This window comes from Miniopterus natalensis, chromosome 4 (genome assembly GCF_054644295.1).
Source record: "Miniopterus natalensis isolate mMinNat1 chromosome 4, mMinNat1.hap1, whole genome shotgun sequence".
NCBI lineage: Eukaryota > Metazoa > Chordata > Mammalia > Chiroptera > Miniopteridae > Miniopterus > Miniopterus natalensis.
Genome location: NC_142084.1, coordinates 8,747,132 through 8,766,649, shown reverse-complemented (window position 1 = coordinate 8,766,649; position 19,518 = coordinate 8,747,132). Strand labels below are relative to the sequence as shown.

General features: G+C 46.6%; 2 protein-coding genes across 4 annotated transcripts in view; one reads left to right on the top strand and one right to left on the bottom strand.

Annotated features, from left to right (window-relative positions):
• RUFY1 (RUN and FYVE domain containing 1) overlaps positions 1-4,336 on the top strand; it is a 48,156-nt gene extending 43,820 nt beyond the window's left edge. Inside the window, exons 16-18 of the mRNA XM_087816264.1 lie at positions 1,709-1,757; positions 2,545-2,622; positions 3,806-4,336. Coding sequence (XP_087672390.1) covers positions 1,709-1,757; positions 2,545-2,622; positions 3,806-3,949 — 271 coding nt within the window. The 3' untranslated portion in view covers positions 3,950-4,336. The remainder of the gene's footprint in view (positions 1-1,708; positions 1,758-2,544; positions 2,623-3,805) is intronic.
• Positions 4,337-8,351: 4,015 nt separating this feature from the next.
• On the bottom strand, positions 8,352-16,968 carry HNRNPH1 (heterogeneous nuclear ribonucleoprotein H1). Of its 3 annotated transcripts, none has more exons than XM_016201500.2 (14): positions 16,879-16,968; positions 16,253-16,381; positions 14,631-14,786; positions 14,277-14,420; positions 12,672-12,810; positions 11,567-11,730; positions 11,401-11,472; positions 11,211-11,344; positions 10,932-11,067; positions 10,511-10,570; positions 10,329-10,418; positions 9,563-9,655; positions 9,056-9,105; positions 8,352-8,464 (listed from the first exon to the last, which is right to left on the bottom strand). In XM_016201500.2, exons 2-13 carry the CDS (start codon positions 16,347-16,349, stop codon positions 9,056-9,058), a joined length of 1,335 nt encoding a protein of 444 aa, XP_016056986.1. In that variant the 5' UTR covers positions 16,350-16,381; positions 16,879-16,968; the 3' UTR covers positions 8,352-8,464. The 3 variants fall into 3 exon arrangements, with proteins under 3 accessions (XP_016056986.1, XP_016056985.1, XP_087672389.1); XM_016201499.2 differs by having other exon boundaries at positions 11,552-11,730; positions 16,879-16,967; XM_087816263.1 differs by lacking the exons at positions 12,672-12,810; positions 14,631-14,786; positions 16,253-16,381; positions 16,879-16,968 and having other exon boundaries at positions 11,552-11,730; positions 14,277-14,361.
• Positions 16,969-19,518: the final 2,550 nt, after the last annotated feature.

Genomic DNA, 19,518 nt, shown 5'->3' with positions numbered 1-19,518 from the left:
TCTAGAAAACTGGAAAGTAGGTAAAGCAGTGCTCTAGGCTGGCCCACAGAAGTGTTAAGAAAAATTAATGTTATGGCCCAGGTGGGAATGTGAGGTGAAGATCCTGTCCCACTCACATCTTTTTAGACCAGCTGAGGGCTACTGATCCACCCCTTCCACCCTGAGGCCTGCCTGTCACCTCTCCCGCTGAGTGCCCTGCACTGCTCTCTTCTGGCTGGTACTTGCCTCATCCCCACGCTGAGGGGGCTCCTGGACAGTGGGCAAGGCTGGGTGCCTGCCCCACGCCTGGAGCACAGGGAGTCTGAGGGTGTCCAGGAGCCTAACAAGCACCAGGCGTGGAGTTGGCCTGCCCCTGGCTCCTTGGGTTTGCAGCGCTCTTCAGAGGGGAGGGAGGGACACCGTGGGCATGGTCAGCTGTGCACGGGGCACCCCCCTTCTCGGGTGGCGAGCACCATTTTCTCTCCTGTAAGCAGTCAGAGCACATTCCTGTCCTAGGGGCTCCGGGCCTCGGAAACAGATGGGCTCTGATCTGGAAAACAAAGCCCTGCACTCGGCAGCCTCGCACTGCTGCTGCCTGACCAGCAGCAAAACGTGCCTCGCAGGCGGGCTGTGCGGTTCGAGCGGGGCTGCTCGGTCACCCCTCCTCCCGCGAGCCCGCACCGGGTGGTGAAGGGAAAGCCTGCAGACCCTCCACGTGTTGCACACAGGGCCGCGTGGCTATAGCAGGGACACCTGGGTTCCTCCCAAGCTGCATTTCCCAGGGAACCCCCCGTGTGCTCAGACTGCCATCTTGACCTGGCTTCCCAGGTCTGTGTGTCCTGGCAGCCTCTGGGCGCGTCAGGCTGCTGGCCTATTTCCGTAGGGAAGTTCCCAATCTTTCCTGAAGGCCACAGGGTTTTCCAAAGGCCCTGACGCTCGGTTTCCTGAGCCCTCTCCAGAAGTCGGGCCTGTGTCTGACAGCACTGACAGTTTGACCCTTAGATCAGACAGCTGGGGAGAGTGTGGGGGGGAGTTAGCGGGGGGGGGGGGGGGAGCAAAAAATTTTAAAAAGAGAACTGATGGACATGGAAAACAGTGTGGCGATTACAGGGTGGAGGGGGTGGGTGGAGGTAAAAGGGGATAAATGGTGGTGGGGAAAAAAGTAAAAATAAAGGGTTCAGATCACTCCCCAAATTATAGTGTTTTGTTTCTAGCTGAGTGCTGCCAGTTTAGAGCACGTTCAGGCCTTTTATGTGACATCTAGGAATTCTTACACTGATAGAGCAAGAACAAGGGGCCATGCCCTCTGAGCCTGAGGTCAGCAGGAAGGAGGCCTGGGAGAGCACTGCAGACGCGGCTCCTGCCATGGGGCTGGAGGGGGCCCCCATGCACACCAAGCACATCATGTGCAGGAATGTTTGCCCAGAGAAGCCAGAAACCTGGGCTTCTGTGAGATAATTCTCAATTTTTAAATGATTGTGATTATCTCAAAGTCATTTCAACCCTTGCAGGCTAAGTGGCCTGTTCTGGGGCCAGATTCAGTCCACTCCTTAGCCTCAGACCTTGACATGTGAGCCAGTGGATGAGGTGACTCTGGGATTATAAACAAGTGGAAAACATTTTAGAACTACTCATATTATACTCCTAAATTGTTACTCTCCAAAGCCAGACCCTGTGGGTTTGCTTTGTTTAAGAGCCTTTCTCATGCTATGAATGATCTCTTTTAAAGGTCAAAGCTGAAGATGGAAGACATCAAAGAAGTAAATAAGGCACTGAAGGTACTGAATTATTCATGTTATTAGCGTAAGAACCACTCCTGTGACTGTTGGTCAGCTTGTGCTAACTAATATCCTGCATGCTCCTGGGTTTTCTCCCAAAAGCCAGGTTTTGAGAAATGAAGTTTGAGGTGTGGTCCTTATTTATCTATAGATAAAATGCTGCTCAGAGCCGTGTCACTGCTGAGATGGCAGTGGTCTGATCTCTGTTCCTCTGCCACCAGCGTAGTGTGACAGCAGGCCTAGATAACAGGTGTCCTAATGAAGGAAGAGAAAGGTAGCAGAAGAGGTCCAGGGATTTTTTTAAAATAGAGACCTTTTCCTTCAAGTGAGAGGCCAGAGGTCCCCCTGCCCCTCTTCAGTGCCTATGCCATTCCTGGGGACCACTGAAACCCTGAGCAGAGCAAGTGTCCGTGGCAGGGACCACTGGCAGATTGCTTTTGTCTGGCTACCAGGGTTGGCCCTCCTCCCTCCTGCCAGTTCAGGAGGCGCTCTGGAGTGCCTCAGCCAGGATTGGGGTGCAAGCACCAGATCCTGACTCTCAGTCCCCAGCCAGAGGGCGTATATTGAAAGGACCTTAACAGGAGGCTGGAGAACCTGGCTTGAGGCCCAGGGGCAGCGTGCAGAGGCTGGAAAACCAGAGCCACAGGGCAGGCCAGGTCTGAGTGGAGAAAAGGCAGCCCCTGGAAGGGAATGTAGGTAGGCTACTGGGAAGGCACAGCGGATACTGGGCACCAGAACACAGCTCCACATCCATCAGGAGCCAGCCATCAATGTTCTTTTCTCCTAGGGCCACACTTGGCTGAAAGATGATGAAGCTACTCACTGTAAGCAGTGTGAGAAGGAGTTCTCCATCTCCCGGAGAAAGGTATGTGGGCTGGCCACCTCTGTGAGCCCAGGGGCCGGGTTGGTGCCCCGCTTGGGCTCCCCTTCCTCTGGTTCTAGGAAAAGCCCTTGGGACTTGGCCTACCTCACTGTGGTCATGCACTGGTGTTCCGGCCCATCCAGACTGTCCCTTTCTGGGGGTACCCTGACCAGTCATAGGCCTTGTCCCAGCACAGTCCTTTCAATGACTGGCAGATTTGGGAGTTGGGCTGGTTGTGTACAAGACTGGTCTAGGTGAATGTATCATTGAAAATTCTTTGTAAACAACAGGACCAAAATCTGTCAGAAGAAAGATCTGTGGAGAACCTATGAGCAGCAGGTCTTGGGACAGGCATCTAAGTAGCACCAAAAGTTCACAGGCCATCTGGGCAGGGCACCTGGTCCTGGTGAACCTGTTTCTCTGCCTGCCTTCAGGCCCAGCCTTTGGTCCAGGATCAGCAGGACCATGATTGACCAGTTGGGTGGGACAGCTGCAGGGTATAGATGCTCAGGCAGTATTGGGAGCCCTCACTAAATGGGGGCATGCCTGCCACAGTGGCACCACCTCCCCACCTGCTGCCCTGTGGATGCAGTCTCATCTGCCCCCATTAGAACCCTCAGTGGCAGAGGAAGCGAGACTCCCACATTCTAGTGAGAACAAGCAGCAGCCTCCTGAGGCTGCCTTTGAGATCACACTTGTTCACAAGGCCTGCTACACGTTGGGCCTCCACAGGCCTGGCTCTCCCTACACCAGCTCAAGGTCCATCTTCTAGCCTGATGGGGGTGGCCAGTTGGCAGAAGTGATGTATAGAGCCAGAAGGAGCAGAGGCCACACAGGTCCTGGTCTTGGCATCTGCCCTATTCCCAAGGTTTGTGGCAGCTCTTAAAAAGCAAGACACTCCCCTCCCTCCCCCAAGAGGGACCAGGAAAGTAGCCTTGGGTCAGCACCAGGAACGCAGTAGTCACGGGACCAGTAAAACACATTTTAAAGAAAAAGAACCTTACTCCTGCAAGTGCACACCCCAACACTCCATGGATTTTACAGGAACATAAATGTAGAAACAAAGGTCTGGAGGAACCCCTTCCAAATTGGTACATCTCGGAGGGCGGGCTCTGGTAGTAAGTGAACTCTGAAAGCTGAAAGGGAGCACAGCGTGTCCCGTGACTGCCTCTTTTCTGTCTGCTAGCACCACTGCCGAAACTGTGGCCACATCTTCTGCAACACGTGCTCCAGTAACGAGCTGGCCCTGCCCTCCTACCCCAAGCCGGTGCGAGTGTGCGACAGCTGCCACACCCTGCTCCTGCAGCGCTGCTCCTCCACCGTCTCCTAAGAACAGTGCCAACTGCAGGGGTTCGGGGGCTCTGGAAGCTCGTTTCCCAAGAGAATCTAAGAGCATAAGCTCCTGGGCCGGCCAGGCCGCTGGCGCTCTGCAATACAGGACGCCGCTGGAGGCTGTGGGCAGCGGACTCCGGACTGAAACTTCCCTCTCACTTGGCTGCAGCACTGGTTTAGGGTCAAAAGTAACTTCATGGTTTTGCTATTGTCATTTTTCACTTTTCCAAGACTTCACCTGTTTTGCAGCAGTTGCACTAGTGTAGTGAGCAACCAGTTCCTCCCCCCACCGCCCTGTGTGCCTTCTGCTTGAGTCAAGAAGTGGGCCGTGTCAGACCCTGGCGCATCCGTCATTGGCCCTGCAATAAAACCCTTTTCCACTCTAGTGCAGAGAACGGAGGAGCTGTGTCAGCTTGAGTTGGCCTCTGGAGGACACCTCAGAGCAAGCTCCATTTCAGGACAGTAGGCTCTTTGGGGCTGTTTAGAGTGAAGCCTGCTGGGTTCTGGGGTACAGGTTGTGCTTGGCCCAGATAAGCCAAGGACAAGGTAGGCCATGAAGTCCATCAATGGGCACAGGAAGCAACCTTAAGCCTGTTACAAAAGCTCATGACAGATGGAGACACCCCTGGGAAAGCGCCGGTGGGGTCTGGATTTCAGCAGTGCTAGGACAGGTGTTGGCTCTGGGCTCTGGAAACCAGCTCAGAGCCTTCCTCCTCGGGGCACATGCTCACCTCCCCCCCAGACAGTAGACAGTGGCCTCAAATGTTAGAAAACGGTTAACTGTCAGGACTAGTCAGTCCACTCATGGACTGGGCTCCAGCCTTCACCCTCAGTGCACTCACCTGGACTCACCTTACCCTTTGGATTCACCTTTCTTTTTGCCAGGCTGTACCTCGCACCAGTCCCTCGGGACTGCTCCCAGCTGGCCAGCCCCTGGCTCTCTTCCTTCTCAGGAGGGCTCTTCCTGCAGCAGGCTCATCCAGCCTGGCTCAAGGTTCCACAATGTGCTGCTCCCTTAAACACATCTTTGTTATGGGGGACAGGCTCCGCGAGGTTAGGTCCCAGGATCTGTGCAGCCAGCCTCCAAAACCGTGCCTAGCTCCAAAGCCACGTTTCATCTGAGCTGCAGGTTTTCAAAACCTATCAGGGACTAACCCTCCTGAGCTTTTTAAATATTCATGGCCCAACTTTTCCCCAAACATTTACATACTGCCACACACCCCAAACTGGTCTGGCCTTAGATATATGTACCTTGTCCAGTGCACCAAATTTGTACTCCAGCTTGCTGGGGACCCGTAGGCAAGCCGCTTCACGCCTGAGCCTTGGCATCTGCACACACTAAAGGAAGCAGGGTAACACCTCCCTACTTCTGTGCGGTTCTGAAGGCTCGATAAGAACATGGCATGCCCACCACTGTGCCGCTAGTGCTCTTCCCTTTATCACACCTATTTTTCTCCAACCACATTCCTCCCAACCACCCCCCAAGCAACAAATGTCCAAGCATTATTCACAAAGAACCCTTGTGCCGCACAGTTACCAATATTTAGCTGCAGAGAAGAAATAACTTTTTACTCAGACATCAGATGTGCCCCTGAAATTTGGTACCCTCTGGCCTGGCAACCTTATCCTGACCTGGGCAGTGACGGTTGTTCTAAGACAGTGCTTCTCAAGCTTAAGTGCACAGGCTGATTACCGGGGGGCCTAAAGGGAGATTTGTGTTAAATGCAGACAATATCTGGAGGTTCTGGTCATTCCTAACAAGGTTCCTAAGAACCAGAAATGTTCTGGGTTCGCTTACTCATTAGCTTTACTCCGTTTCTAGTTCTAGTCCCTTTTCCTTCATGTTTTTCAGTGAAAATGTCCCTTAAGTAAAACAAATTAAGGACTAGGGAAGGAGCCCTTTTTGAGCCTTCTCAACACCTGGTGTCTCCAATCCAGAGACATTTAATAACTCAGCCAAGACCTTAAAGGCAATACTAGGTTTAGATCGTAGCTGAACACCAGTGCTCACACTGAAAATTGTTAATCTCTAAACCTGCTGGACAAGCGACATGGTACATTCCAAGCGCAACACCTGTGTACCCACAGCCCTCCCCACACCGGAGCAGCACCAGTAGCCAGCAGAGCATGCAGCAGGCCTCATGCACACCGCGCAGTGCTGCCCCCTAGCCGTGGAATTGAGTGTACCCACCAAACTAACCTAGCCTAGGAGAGAAAACTGTCGGCACTTGTCACAGCAAGAGGTGCACACTCCAGGCTCCAACAGCACTAATGAGTCTAGGGCAAGCAGCACCTTTCAACTGGTATGCTGCAAGAGTTTTTAAAACATGCAAACCTGACTACTTAGGAGCACTGACCTCTCTTCCCTTAGATTGTCAAAAAATGACAACAGCCAACACAATAGCTGCCTTGTGTGAATGCTGTCTGAACTAGAATATATAGGTCATTGTAACAGAACTGCAGCTTACTGATCATGTCTCAAAATAAGGTTGAATCTAGTTGGTTAATTCTTGGTACCAGAAATTCATATTTATAAGTATCGGCACCTGATTTTTTTAAAGTCACTTTGGAACAAAAATGGTAGGCAATTACTCATTTTAAGTCAATCAAAATTATACTTATTTTGTCAGATTAGCAAAAAAAAAGTTTTTGGTGTGCCGCAGAATTTTAAGTTTGTGTGTGCCATTAGGTGAAAATGGTTGAAAACTGGTCTAGAGGGACGGTTAATGAGTGGCAGTTTCCAAACTGCAGTCTAAGTACCTACTGAAAGGATTCCTGGAACACTTTTAAACTTCCGGATGCTGGAGTATTTCCTAGCAAATGTCAAATTCGAGTCATCTCCCAAACAGATTTTAATGACTTAAACTAGCCATTTTTACTTCCAGAAATATGTGGTATTCTACCTCAACTTTAAAATAAATTTTGCTCTTAAGTGGTCTTGGATCTTTAGGAATGAGGCAAAAATACAAAGGTTAAAACCTCAATTTGAAAAACACTCCTTCAGTTCTCCTTCCAGGAGCATACTTGCACCTCCCCCCACCCCCAGGCACTTCACCCATTGCCTTCCTCACTCCTGAGCTCCAAGGGCCCTTCCTTCTTTTGCTGCTGTAACTTGTTTCATAAACCCATTTTCTTCTACCACCCACTTTCTTCCACCTCTGTAATTTTCTAACCAAACACTGTTACAGTTTGAAAAAAAAAAACAAAAAAAACCTTGAATCTGAAAGCGGCCTATGAGGTAGCTTCTAGAAGACGCTTCATATAAAAACTCAGAAGAACCCTGGCCAGGTAGCTTAAAGTTTTGTCCTGATACCCCAAGGTTGCAGGTTCAATCCCTGGTCAGGACACATACAAGAATCAACCAATGAGTGCATAGATGTGAAACAAATGGATGTTTTTCTCCCTTCCTCGAAAATCAATAAATATAAAAAGCCATCCAACTGAGGACAGCTCCTGCCACCCTTTGCCTGTAGCACTTCCTTCTCAGCCATGCCTGAAGGCCTCGGTGGACATGCAGCATGCAGTGAGGACACTTCCCCCTCTGCTTTGTGCAAGTGCTTAGCAAGTCAAAGGCAGGACACAAACATACAGCTGTCCACGATTACCTTCATTTGTACTGGAGGGAAGTCTGAAGACATCTACACAACAGCCTCAAATGTCGAGCCTCTCTGCCACAGCCAGAGACACGGGCCACTGTCACCTACGCCCCAGGCAGGAATAGAGCACCAAGAAACAGTCCACATGACACTGAAGCACAGACAAGACAAAGTGCAGTTTTTAAAAGGTTTATTTGACAAGTTTCACTTAGCGCAATACACCTAAAAGGAAATCACAATACAATGAAAGATTTAAATCAAGGCCTTGGAATTTCATACAAACACCAAGACCAAAATCCTAAAGTATTGGTATTGCGTCTCAAAACTTCCCCATTAACTTAAAAAAAAAAGCTTAAACTTACATGCCTTAGAAGTTATTAAATGAAACTAGAAGTAACAAACATGCCAAATGTTTCACTTTTAATTGTAGACACAGCTCCTATATTGTTTTACAAAAAAAGCATGTCCTTCAACATGCTTCCAAAATGTTCAATGTGGTGTAAGAGCAACATTTAACATAATTCAACTGCTTTAACCTAAATATACTTACTGCTTAAGTACATCCTACAAGAGAACTAACTTGAGAAAAGCTAAAAATTGTTTAACAGTTATAGTTTACTCAACTTAGTTGTTACATCCTAGATGAATATTTGTGTTCAAAAATACTGAACCTTAAGTCTTTAATTCAATCCTGATTTCCACTTAGATTAAGCATAAATCACAAGCTGGTATTGCAAAACTGTTAAGTTTTGTTTTTCTCTAAAATAATGATGACCAAGAGTCAGTGATAAGGATCAGTTATATTCCCCATCCACCACTCATACTAGACATGCTAGACATCCCTCCCATTCCGTTCACTCCCACAGATGCACGGCTTCCACTACTGTAGTAGCTGCTGTTCACTGCTCCTTGGCTGCCTGCAAAGAGATCAATTTGACAAGTCAGGAGAAGTATCACATCATCAGTCAAGTAAAATATAGCATTCCAGGAAAAAGTTTAAAAAGTATACGAGTACAAATGGCTGCTGTCCAAGTGGCGAGAAGCATGTTTAGGAAAGGGGACTCCCGACTCCAAACAAGTCTCAATTAACCCCTTTTCTCTGCAGTACCAAAATCTTGCCAGACTCTCGTGCTACCATTTAAGCAGATGCTTCAGAATCAACATGGAAAATTAAGTTTAAAGGAAAACTAGTGTTTTTCAAAAATTGCAAAATTACTTCGTTTCTAAACCTAAACAAGGCATTTTTAAAAAATTTTACCATCAACATTCACAGTGTGTCCACTGAATGGCAGGTATGAATAGGGAGCACAGGGGCAGTCACTTGCTTTTCCTATTCATGGTGGGCAGGAAGTGAGACCAAGTGGGACTAAAGGCAGCTCACTGTGCCCAAAATGGCAGCCTCCATGGAGTTAACTCAGAGCCATTGACTGCTATAGAAATAGTATTAGCACAACATATCAGTATTTGCTATTGGGAATTTAAATTATATTTTTTGAGAAAATATTTACCTAGGCAATGTTTGATTGAAAATCACTGGAGTTTTCCTGTAAAACTTGGTCTGCAAAAGGATTTTGTAGGGTAAGACTATAACACCAAAATCACCATTCTTTAGACCAATTGAAAAAAATAAAACCAATCCTAGGTTAACTGACTAGTAAATACGGTCCTGAACCCAACCACCATTTTACTATTTTAAGTTCTCCCTCCATCTAAAATGGATTTAATAGGCTAACGGAAAGACAGAAAAAGTGAACTATTTATTTAATGTTTTAATATAAGTGGAGGCAGATGTTTTCTGGCTCTACAGTATTCCAAGTTGCACATTTAATTTACAGAAAACACTCCCCGCCCCCAAATGATTGGTTCTGCAAATTAAGCTATTAAAAAGTTATAACAGGATCAAAAGCATATATTTATTTAATAACCCAATTTCACCAAAAAAGGAGCCTGCATATTCCCCCAACTAAAGAAACCTACCTAAAACTTACTGTAAGTATATTAAAAAGCACACTTACCATATCCACTCATGCTGCTCTGGCCACCATAGCCGCCTCCATAACCACCACTCAGCTGCTGGCTGGTTGGGCCACCATAACTGGACTGGTTTGCTGTTAAGTTAAGAGACCGTTAGGACCTTTGTTCCCTACGTAATGTGGTACCTGGTGGTACCGGGCTTGTAATTCTAAATCTATGATTTCAATTCTTCATCTTACATTATTATAAACCTTTGTCTACATTCTATGAACAGACTACCACTCTATCTATCACCTGAGCTAGTCAAACATTTATAAACCAACTGGCCCAAAGTACATATATTGGCAGGACTAAATCCACATGATTCCATAGAGGCATTCTGAGAAAACCTTATGAAACTGTTTAACTGAATTTAGTGGGGTTGTTCCCCATAATTTGATATATTAAGGCTATGTTAATACACAGGTATCACTGAACACCTGTTTATGCCAAACAAATTATGTCCAGAAATTTAAGTTATTTTGATCCTGTGCTTTTTGCTAAGTCATTAATTTTAGATTTATACTTTAGACAATTCAACTAGTTTCTTTAATGCCCTTCCCCCACCCAAATACTTAAAATTAGTTATCTACTCTAAGTAGTTTTACATAAATCAAGGATTTAAGTCAGACCCAAATTTCAAAGCAAAACTTTTTCCTTTGCCTAACTTAATATGCTAAACTCATAAAATATAAGTTAACTTAACTTACATAATCGACTTATACAGATATAAATGTTTTGGTTTTTAAAAAAACTAACGATATTTACACAAGCCCATGCCTCCCATCATTTGGCTACCATAAGCACCACCGCTTGCTCCTGCTGTAGAATTCAAGAAGAGTTCTACATATCTGTGTTCTGAAATGAGAGAAAAGGCATACAAGGTTAGCTTAAAAAAAAGACACTAAAGTGATATTTACACAAACCCATGCCTCCTAGCATTTGGCTACCGTAAGCACCACCGCTTGCTCCTGCTGTAGAATTCAAGAAGAGTTCTACATATCTGTGTTCTGAAATGAGAAAAAAAAAAGTTTGAAAATGTTTGTTGGTGAAAGAACACTAAATTCTTAAGAAATGAACTTCAAATATTTTGGTAAAGAAAAAAATTCTAGCTGCTTCTCTCAGGTGATTTACTTTAACTACGCAGCTTTCCAAAACTAGCCTTAAGTTTATTAAGGATATACTTCAAGTCAATATTTGAATCATAAATCCGTTTCAGTCACACTAATTTTAAAGACCCACAAAATTTTTTTAACACATCCAAAGAGCATCAGCAAACGAATTTCTCCTACATCCTCACTATTCTATTCCTATTATGTTCCTCACACAACCGCCTGTAAAGACTCCCTACAACACTTAAATCACACTTACGCATATTTGCTTTGTCTTTTGACATAGCTGCCACAGCATCTTCATGTGTTGCAAACTCGACATCTGCTTCACCAGTTACTCTGCCATCAGGACCAATTTCAATATGTACTCTCACAGGGTTGAGCGGTGAAAAAAACTAAATACAAGGTATTTCAGAGAATCCAGTCAACTTTCTAAAGTTACAAAAAATTTATAGCATGCTGTTTCACTTAAGCAGAGGACGCCAGGTTTTTACTGCTATACTGAAATAGCAGGCTTGCGAGTTCCTCTTACACTTACATTATAAATGTCATTCTCAGTAGCTCTGTAAGGTAATCCCCGCATGTGTACACAGTGTCCAGTTGTGCTCTGGAAAGTAGAGCCACCATCCCCGTATCTGTGGTCAGACATTCCTGAAAAACAGTAATTGAGGTCTAGATGGACAAGAGTGTAAGTAGCCTTCGGTTGAGAAATTCAATTCTTACTTTACCTCTTCCAAATCTGTCTGACCCAAAACCATAGCCATCATTATAGCCATTATAATCATCATAGCCTCCATAACCTGCAAGACAAAAAGTACAATCAATCAAATGACAACACACGAAGAACCACCCTCCTCACGCCTGCATATTCTCACATACCTCCACCATACGCACCACGCCTCATCCTTTCAAAGCCGGCTCCCCTGCCAATGCTGTTATACCCTCTGCCAGCCCCAGGTCTGTCATAGGGACCTGGCCGCTGCATGGCCATGAGCTTTCGAGGTGGATCATAATGAGTTCTAACTTCAGCTCGACTGCTCTTAAAGATTTCGATATACCTAAAGCATTGTTCATGAAGGAAGGGAATGGGGAGGGGAGAGAAAACATTAGTTCATGTCGTACAAGTATTTAGTTACACAAGAAAACAATGTAGTCATAGCCATGAAACTGACTAATATTTAAAGCCAGATTTCTTATATTTGCATAGGCAATGACCAGAAATTCACTCAATTGTAAGATTACTTCATGTAAACTTTACAGAAAACTCACTCCTCTAAGGCAGAGAGCCCACCCTTAGGGATGGAGAGGAGTACTGAAAATAAATGTTTTAGGAGGGAAAGGATTCCACTCAACTTTCAACATTTCATGTCTTAAATCCTTTGGCAGTATGTATAGCAAGTGGGCTAAAAAGCTAGCCTCCACCAACAGTCTAGCCCACACTACACACTTCCTTTCGCCAATAAATACCCCAGCCTATGCTTTTAGTAGGAATCAGCATAGGTAAGCGCATGCTTCAATGAAAAATAGTCACAAGCGAAGAGAATAAAACCTTTTGTGACAATTTCTTGAAAGCTATGCTTATTAATACATATGCAGAATATTTATACAGCAAGAAAGTTTGTTGCATTTCAACTTTAAAAACAAGATCAGAAAGTATCACATTTTCTTATGGTAATATTAATTTACTATGTGGGTGTTATTACAGCTAAAGCCAGGTTTGCATTACATTTTTTTAAAGCCATAGTCTCTCAACTCAATTGACTGGGGTTAGGTAGATAGCTTACAAAATTGCAAAGTAGACCAAATTAACTGAGAACAATTTTAAGGCCTAAAATTTAATCTGAATGCATTATGGGACTCTGACATAAAGTTTGAAAACTGTGGCCAAACATCAATTAATTGGGACTAGGAAATATTTACTCCTTCTAAGCAGAGAGAATATGGATTTAACATTTTACCATAAGAAAAGTGACAAATCCAACCAACCATCCATCCCCACCTGTGCCCTATTCTTTCCTTGTGTTTCTTTAGAGCCTTTTCAGCTATTTCCTGTGAAGCAAACTGCACGAAGGCCTCCCCCGTACTCCTCCCCTGGAAGTCCACCGGCAATGTTATCCCATTTGGCACGATTTCCAACCCTTCAACCCAAGGACAAATAACCCCAGTAGGGGGGCAATATTAACATCACAAGCCCAGAAATGATTCTTCTTATAGCTTTAAATAAACCAGAATTTTAACTTTAGGTGAACGGTATGCTTTCAACAAGTACTCTTTAAATATGCATTGCAGTAATATGAAGTTCCATTATTACTAAGTATAACAATTCTTAACACATCCCAGGGCACAGTATTTAAGAAAGAACTTGAACACAGGATGAATTAAGAATTCAACAATTACAAACACTCTTATCTACTCAATGTTGAAAATTACACAAGAATTTAATAAAGTTTCAAACATTAAACACAACAGTTTTACTAAATTCAAGACACACTTTTTACCTCATTCGTATAGTTCAATGTTTTAAGTTAGTGGAACTTCAAGTTTAAAAAATTTACACATTTAAACATTTTATATAAAAATTGAAACATTGCTTAAGTATATCATTGACAAACATACAATCTAAACTTTCAACAAACAACTGATCTAGACAGCACAATCATGCACTCTTAATGCTCTAACAGCAGTATGATTCACTTCTGGAAATTCCGTCTATGAAAAATCCTTTCCGTGGATACATTCCCAAGCTTACAAAAAGGGCTTAAAGCACTTTCCTAGAAGATATGAAATTATGTTCATATTTAACGTTGACAGCATTAAATTCTCACGAATTTAGATAAAACAAAAACAGACTTGATTTCAAAAATTCTGGCAAAGTATTAGGACTTGATACATATGTAACAGTCAGGATTTTAATACATACTACCCTAAACCATGGAAGGACTTCTTGTTCTTAGCTCCAGTTTATGACATCATGAATATCAAATAATAGTATTTTAGATATATAATCGAACAGTCTATTGAACATGCAATTTTATCGGCTCTTCAGCATAAAAACATTCAAGTACCTTAGGACCAGAACAACTTTAAAACTCTGTATTTTAGATATTAAGACTATACATTCTACCTATTCTTTGACTTTCAGTAAGTTTAGAATTCCCTGGCTAAGCCAGTTTTTCTGCATAAAGAGAATTAGGCTGCTAAGAGACATTTCTGGTCTCAGGACCCAACGTGTCTTACAATATAGACACCTGCCATAAATTACAACCACCTCACTCATACTAATCTAATGTTAAGGGATCTTACCTTTAACTTGATGTACTTTTTCTGCTGAACAGCATTGTGAGGAAAGTAGTTAAAGCTGTTGAGGACAATCCTCAAAGATCTACTCTGAACTACAATACTAAATATAGGCAAAGTTAGCATTTTCGAAGTACTTAATTTCCACCATTAAGATGGGTGTAAATTATATGAAGGTCTCCAGGAAGAAGAAAACATTAATTCATCTGCATATACTCACAACCTGTTTAAATATCTAAGGTCTATTAAATCATGTTGCCAGAAGCTAGCCGAAACTCACTGCTCAGCAACAAACACGACTACATACCTGAGAAGAACTGAACAATTTCTTCCTTGCTACATCCAAAGGGGAGTCCTCTAAGCCGTACAAAGCCATCATTGGCCGTGTCAGGACTATTTGGACCAGTATGCTTCAACACCCAATCCATTTCAACGTTGTTTGACTTGAATACTGAAAGAGGTGCTTAGAATTAGTCAATTTTGGAAAGTTAGAGAACAAAGTTCAGACTTCCTAGGTCTTTAGATAATCTAGGAAGAGCTGCCACAAACTCCCTTAGGTGACCATTTCCATGCGGTCAAATACCTAAAATTCAGAAGGGATAAAATAGATCTCTCCGAGTTTAATGTTTATTTACTGTTACTAGGGCAACATAAATCAAACCTTCAACATATCTGTGTCCCATAGTTTCTCTGTCTTTTTTCAGGGCCAATTTGACTTCATCTTCTGATTCAAGTTCAACAAAAGCCTCGCCACTCGGTCTGCCTTCTCTGGTGTAGATGAAACGAATACCTTGAGCCCCATTTTGTATTTTGCAGTCTGGAAAGAAAACAACCGTTAATACAGAATTTAAAATTTAAAACCACCTCTGGGTGATACAGATGAAATGCCTATTCATTCCCCTACTACAAAGTAGATCACATGCAAAGCCTAAAATGACCAAGATATTACTAACTCCTAGAGTCTCTTCACGGTAATTAAGCAGTTATCCCCTCCAGATCAAACTTTATTCCCTAGATAATATCCTCTCAATGCATCAATAAAACCCAATATTCAAAGAAGTTCCTTAACAAAAATCTCCAAGTTCTCACTACCCAAGTGTCTCCATTAACAGCATTTGTAACTTCTCAGTAAGTTAAGTTTGGACCTTATTTTAATGCATTTTCTGAATATATTTGTTTCATCTTTTGGTCTGGGACCTTGATCGTTTCACCTTTCTAGCAGCAACATTACAATCCAAATTGCAGGGCCAATACTCACCTGAAAGGGGATCAATGTTACAAAGCTAAAATGCTCCAAGTTGAACAGCTGAAGCCAAACCCAGTCTTGCCCACTGCAAGGTGGCTTCCAGTGTACTTGGTTCTTGTTTTACAGGTCGTTTTCCGTTACCAACACTAAATTCAGATAGTCAGTCAATACTACAAGTGTCCTTCCAAAACCTGTAGATTTCTTCCAAATCAAGCTTTATCAGTCTAGTCTTATACTAATGGAAACAATGATATGTTGGCAGGAATTATTCAGGAAACCTACATACTTGGGAAAAAGCTCGTTAGGCGCGTGAACTTGCCTGGGCTTCAGTGTAAAGAACTCCACGAACAAGAAGAACTCAACTACCAAATCCTGGTTAGGAAAACTGTCTAAAATTAGGAAGTGACCGTTTAACTCTAGGAACCAAAATGCCCCCTTTTCAAGGACATGCAAAAATTGTAAAGTTGTTATATTACTATTTACCCAGCCACTAGACAATTTTCTTAAAGTTGAGGGGGAAATCCAATTTGTCCTTTTGAAAACATCCATAGAAAAGCTAGTGCTTGAAGGTAGGTAAAGACAAAAAAATCCCGCCCTGGCCGGTGTGTCTCAAAAGTTAAGAGCGTCGCTCGTGCACCAAGGGGCGAGGGTTCATTCTGGGGCAGGTGTGGGAAGCAATGACTCGATCACATCGATGCTTCTTTCTCTCCCACCCTCCCTCCCACTCTCTCTAAAAAAAAAAATAAGTGGAAAAATAGCTTCGGGTGAGGATTAACAACAAAAAAGTGGAAACAAAAAATCCGCCAGAGAGGCCGCAGTCCTCCAGGAGGGCCTGGAAGGCGGGAGGGCGGGGCTTTCGCACTTTCCATTGCGTAACAGTGGACGCCAGGGCGCGAGCAACCCAGCAGGAACGGCTGCCGCCCGCGCCCCGCCAGGGGGCGCCCCTAGCCCGGCCCGGCCGGGCCCTCCCCGGCGGGCCGCCCGCCCGCCCGCCCCGCGGCCCTGCCTGCGAACTCCCGCCTCCGCTTCAAACTCACCAGAAAAAAAACGCTGCACCTCGTCCGCCGAGCAAGACCAAGGCAAGCCCCGGACCTTCACCACAAATCCCTCTCCGCTTTCGGTGCCCAACATCATCGTCTCTTAGTGGGTCCTGGCGTCGAAACAGACTGCAAAGGCGGGATGAGGATCAGAGCTGGGAATTGTCCAAATTAAACTGCCCTCCCCCGCGAGGCACCCCGCGAAACCGCGGCGCCTCAGTAAGAACCAAGCCCGTAGTGCGCAAACCCCATCCCCGGTGACTCCAACACCAAACAGCCCCTTGGGCCAGCGGGCGGGCACCCAACGATGCCCTGGGCACTAGTTACCGGAGCACCAAGCCGCAGGGGGCCCGGCCTGGCGCCAGCGTGGAGGCAAGGAAATGGCGGCCGCGCTTCCGCTCCGCCTCCTCCGACATCTCACACAATAGAGTCGGCGCGGCCTGCAGGCCCCAGCAGCCCCGCCACCGCTCGGCGAGCCATTCTTGGCTCCCGGAGGCAGCCCGTACCTTGCGAAGGTTCCCTACCACCCCGCCCCAGGCTCTACGGAGAGCTGGGGGCACGCAATCCTCGCAAAAACGGCAACCTCGGGGCCACTGGGCGGCACACATCGAGCAACAAACACTAACCTGATCGCACGACTTCTGCGTGGCTGAGCGAAATGGCCAGCAGGCGCCTGCGCAACCTAAATAAGGCCCTTTGAACAAGCTCTGCGCAAGCGCAGCCAGGTGGCCGCCCCGCCCCTTGCGTCACAGAGCTCAGACGCCGGCGTACTTTCAGGAGCCGGCCCACCGCCAGCCAGCCAGTTATTCTGCCCGAGCATCTGGGGCTCGCCCCTCCCACCTTCATAAAGCCTTCGGGCTTGTTTTGCGCTTGCGTCTTGTCGCGATTATTGAACACCGAGCTTTGGCGATTTATTATTCAGTTTCCTGCGCATGCGTCTTCCTTCAAACCGTTCTCGCCTTACCCGCCAGAGCGGGGGAGGGGAATGGCGGCAGTCGGTTCCCTATTGGGACCGTGAGGTAGTCTCCGGCCCGTGCTAAGGTGGCCGCCTTCCTATCTCTACCCCCAGCTTACTGATCGCGCTCCTGGCCGACCAGAAGTGAAAGGAACTCCCCGCCCTCCCCACCCTTTTTCTCCCCGGGGCCGCGGGGCGACCACCGGGGCCTCTCCCAGGCCTGCGGGGCTGCGCACTCCCCACGCCCGGGGCCGCCCCGCGGTCCTGGAGGCTGTCCTAGCCAGTGTGCCTCCATCCCCTTACCTGCCGCCGACGGGCCTGGAGCCCCGGCCCGCGCGGGGTGCCCGCGCCTCAGCCCGTGCCCCGCCTTGGTCCTAACGAACTCGCACCCCGCGACCCCCTCGCCCTGCCCTAGGGTGGGCGGGCGCCGGGCGCGCCGCGGGCCGCTCCCACGAGGTGCGGGGTGCCGCGCCACGCGAGCAGGGGCCGAGCCGCACGGACGCCCCGGGCTCTGTTTCCCCGAGTGGGTCCCCGCTTAATGCTCTCGAGGCTGCGGATGTGGTCACGTCAGTTTGCCCGGTGGACGCCCTGATTTCCGCGGGGCCCAGGGTCGCCCCGTGCGCGCCTGTGGCATGACGGTGTTCATGATCTCCAGCAGCGCCGCGACAAGGGGGATGCCCTCGCCCCCAGGCCTCCCGGGTCTGGCCGGCACCCGCCCACCTCAGGCATGGTAGACACAGCCAGTAAACGACGCCGGCCGCTGCCGCGGGGCTGCCGCAGCCGGGCGGGGGGAAGCGGCGAGGCTTGCGCGCTCCCGCCCAGCGCGTGGTCTGGAGGGCAAATCGTTTGACATGTTTGAGAAAACCGGAGAGGACCTCCACGGAAAAAATGGGGGGGGGGGGGGCAGTCCAAGAAAGGGTCCCGGCCCTAGCCGGTCTGGCCCAGAGGCGAGAGTGCGGCCCGAGGACTGCCCCCGGCTGGGGCGGGGTGCCCCTCAGGGGCACCACCTCGCTCGCAGGCCGACCCCGCCCCACTGGGGCACGTGAGGGAGGCAGCCAGTCGCTGTGTCTCTCAGATCATACCGATGTTTCTCTCTCGCTCTCTCCCCCCCCCCCAAAAGATCGTCGGAAAAAAATATCCTCAGGTGAGTGAGGATTAACAACAACAAAAAAGATAGGATCCCCGAGGACCTTCAGAGGCAATCGGCCCTGGGCAGGGACGTTGGCTCCCGCAGGCGAGCCCCGGGGAAGGCCCTGGGCCTGCAAACCGCGCGTCAGGAAAACCGAGGGGCACCCAGGGAACCCGCAAGGCGAGCGATGCTACCTGCCCTCAGCCGCGAACAGACCTAGAGGAAATGAACGGCATGTTTGCTGAAGTCACCAAGATGCGGGACCCCCAAGTCCCAGCAAGGAGGCCTCTCTGTGGGTGATTCGAAAGCGAGAACACTTTTCGTTCTTAGGTTCTCTCTCTCCGGGACATCACAAAGACGCGTCTGGAGGTGTGTTCTTAATAGGCGACAGCATTTGAGCACTCTGGTCCCAATTAATGAGCTAAGAACACTGGTTTCTGATTAGATGAGGGGAAAACCCTGATCCCCTTGGTAGTGCATTAAAAACAAAAATCATGTTTCTACCTTTTAATAACATGGCCACACTTGGGGGGGGGGGTTCCTAATTTTTTTCTACTGTTTTCTATAATAAAAGTAAATGTATGATCATCAGAAAAATTAGACCTTTTCCTAAGCTTAGATTTCTAGAAGTAAAATGATTTGATGAAAGGATCTGAACCCTGTCCGTGGGTGGTACCGTGTCTTGCCCTGGCTGGGTTGCTCAGTTGGTTAGAGCATCCTCTGGATATGCCAAGGTTTCAGGTTGGATCCCCTGTCCAGTCGAGGCACACACAAGAATCAACCAATCAACACATAAAAAAGTGGAACAACAAATTGATGTTCCTTTATCTCTAAAAAAAAAAAAAAAAAAAGCTTGTGTTTATTTTCTAACTTCCTAAAATGCAAGGGTATACTTGTGTAATCATTTAAAAAAAGGGATCTGAGTATTTTTAGAGCTACTAATAAGAAAAGGCTATAGTATTAACAACCTTCTCTGGTGTGTGAGGGTTTCATGTTTTGCTGGAAATAAAAATTCCCTTTCCTCTAATCTGCTAATTTCATACTGAGAGAGGAAATATCTCTAATTTACATTTGTTTGATTACCAGTGAGGTAGAATAAATAAATTGGCTATACAATTATAGCCAATTCCCTCATATAAATTGTCAGTTTGATTTCCTCTTCCAGTGATCTTTTGGTCTTTA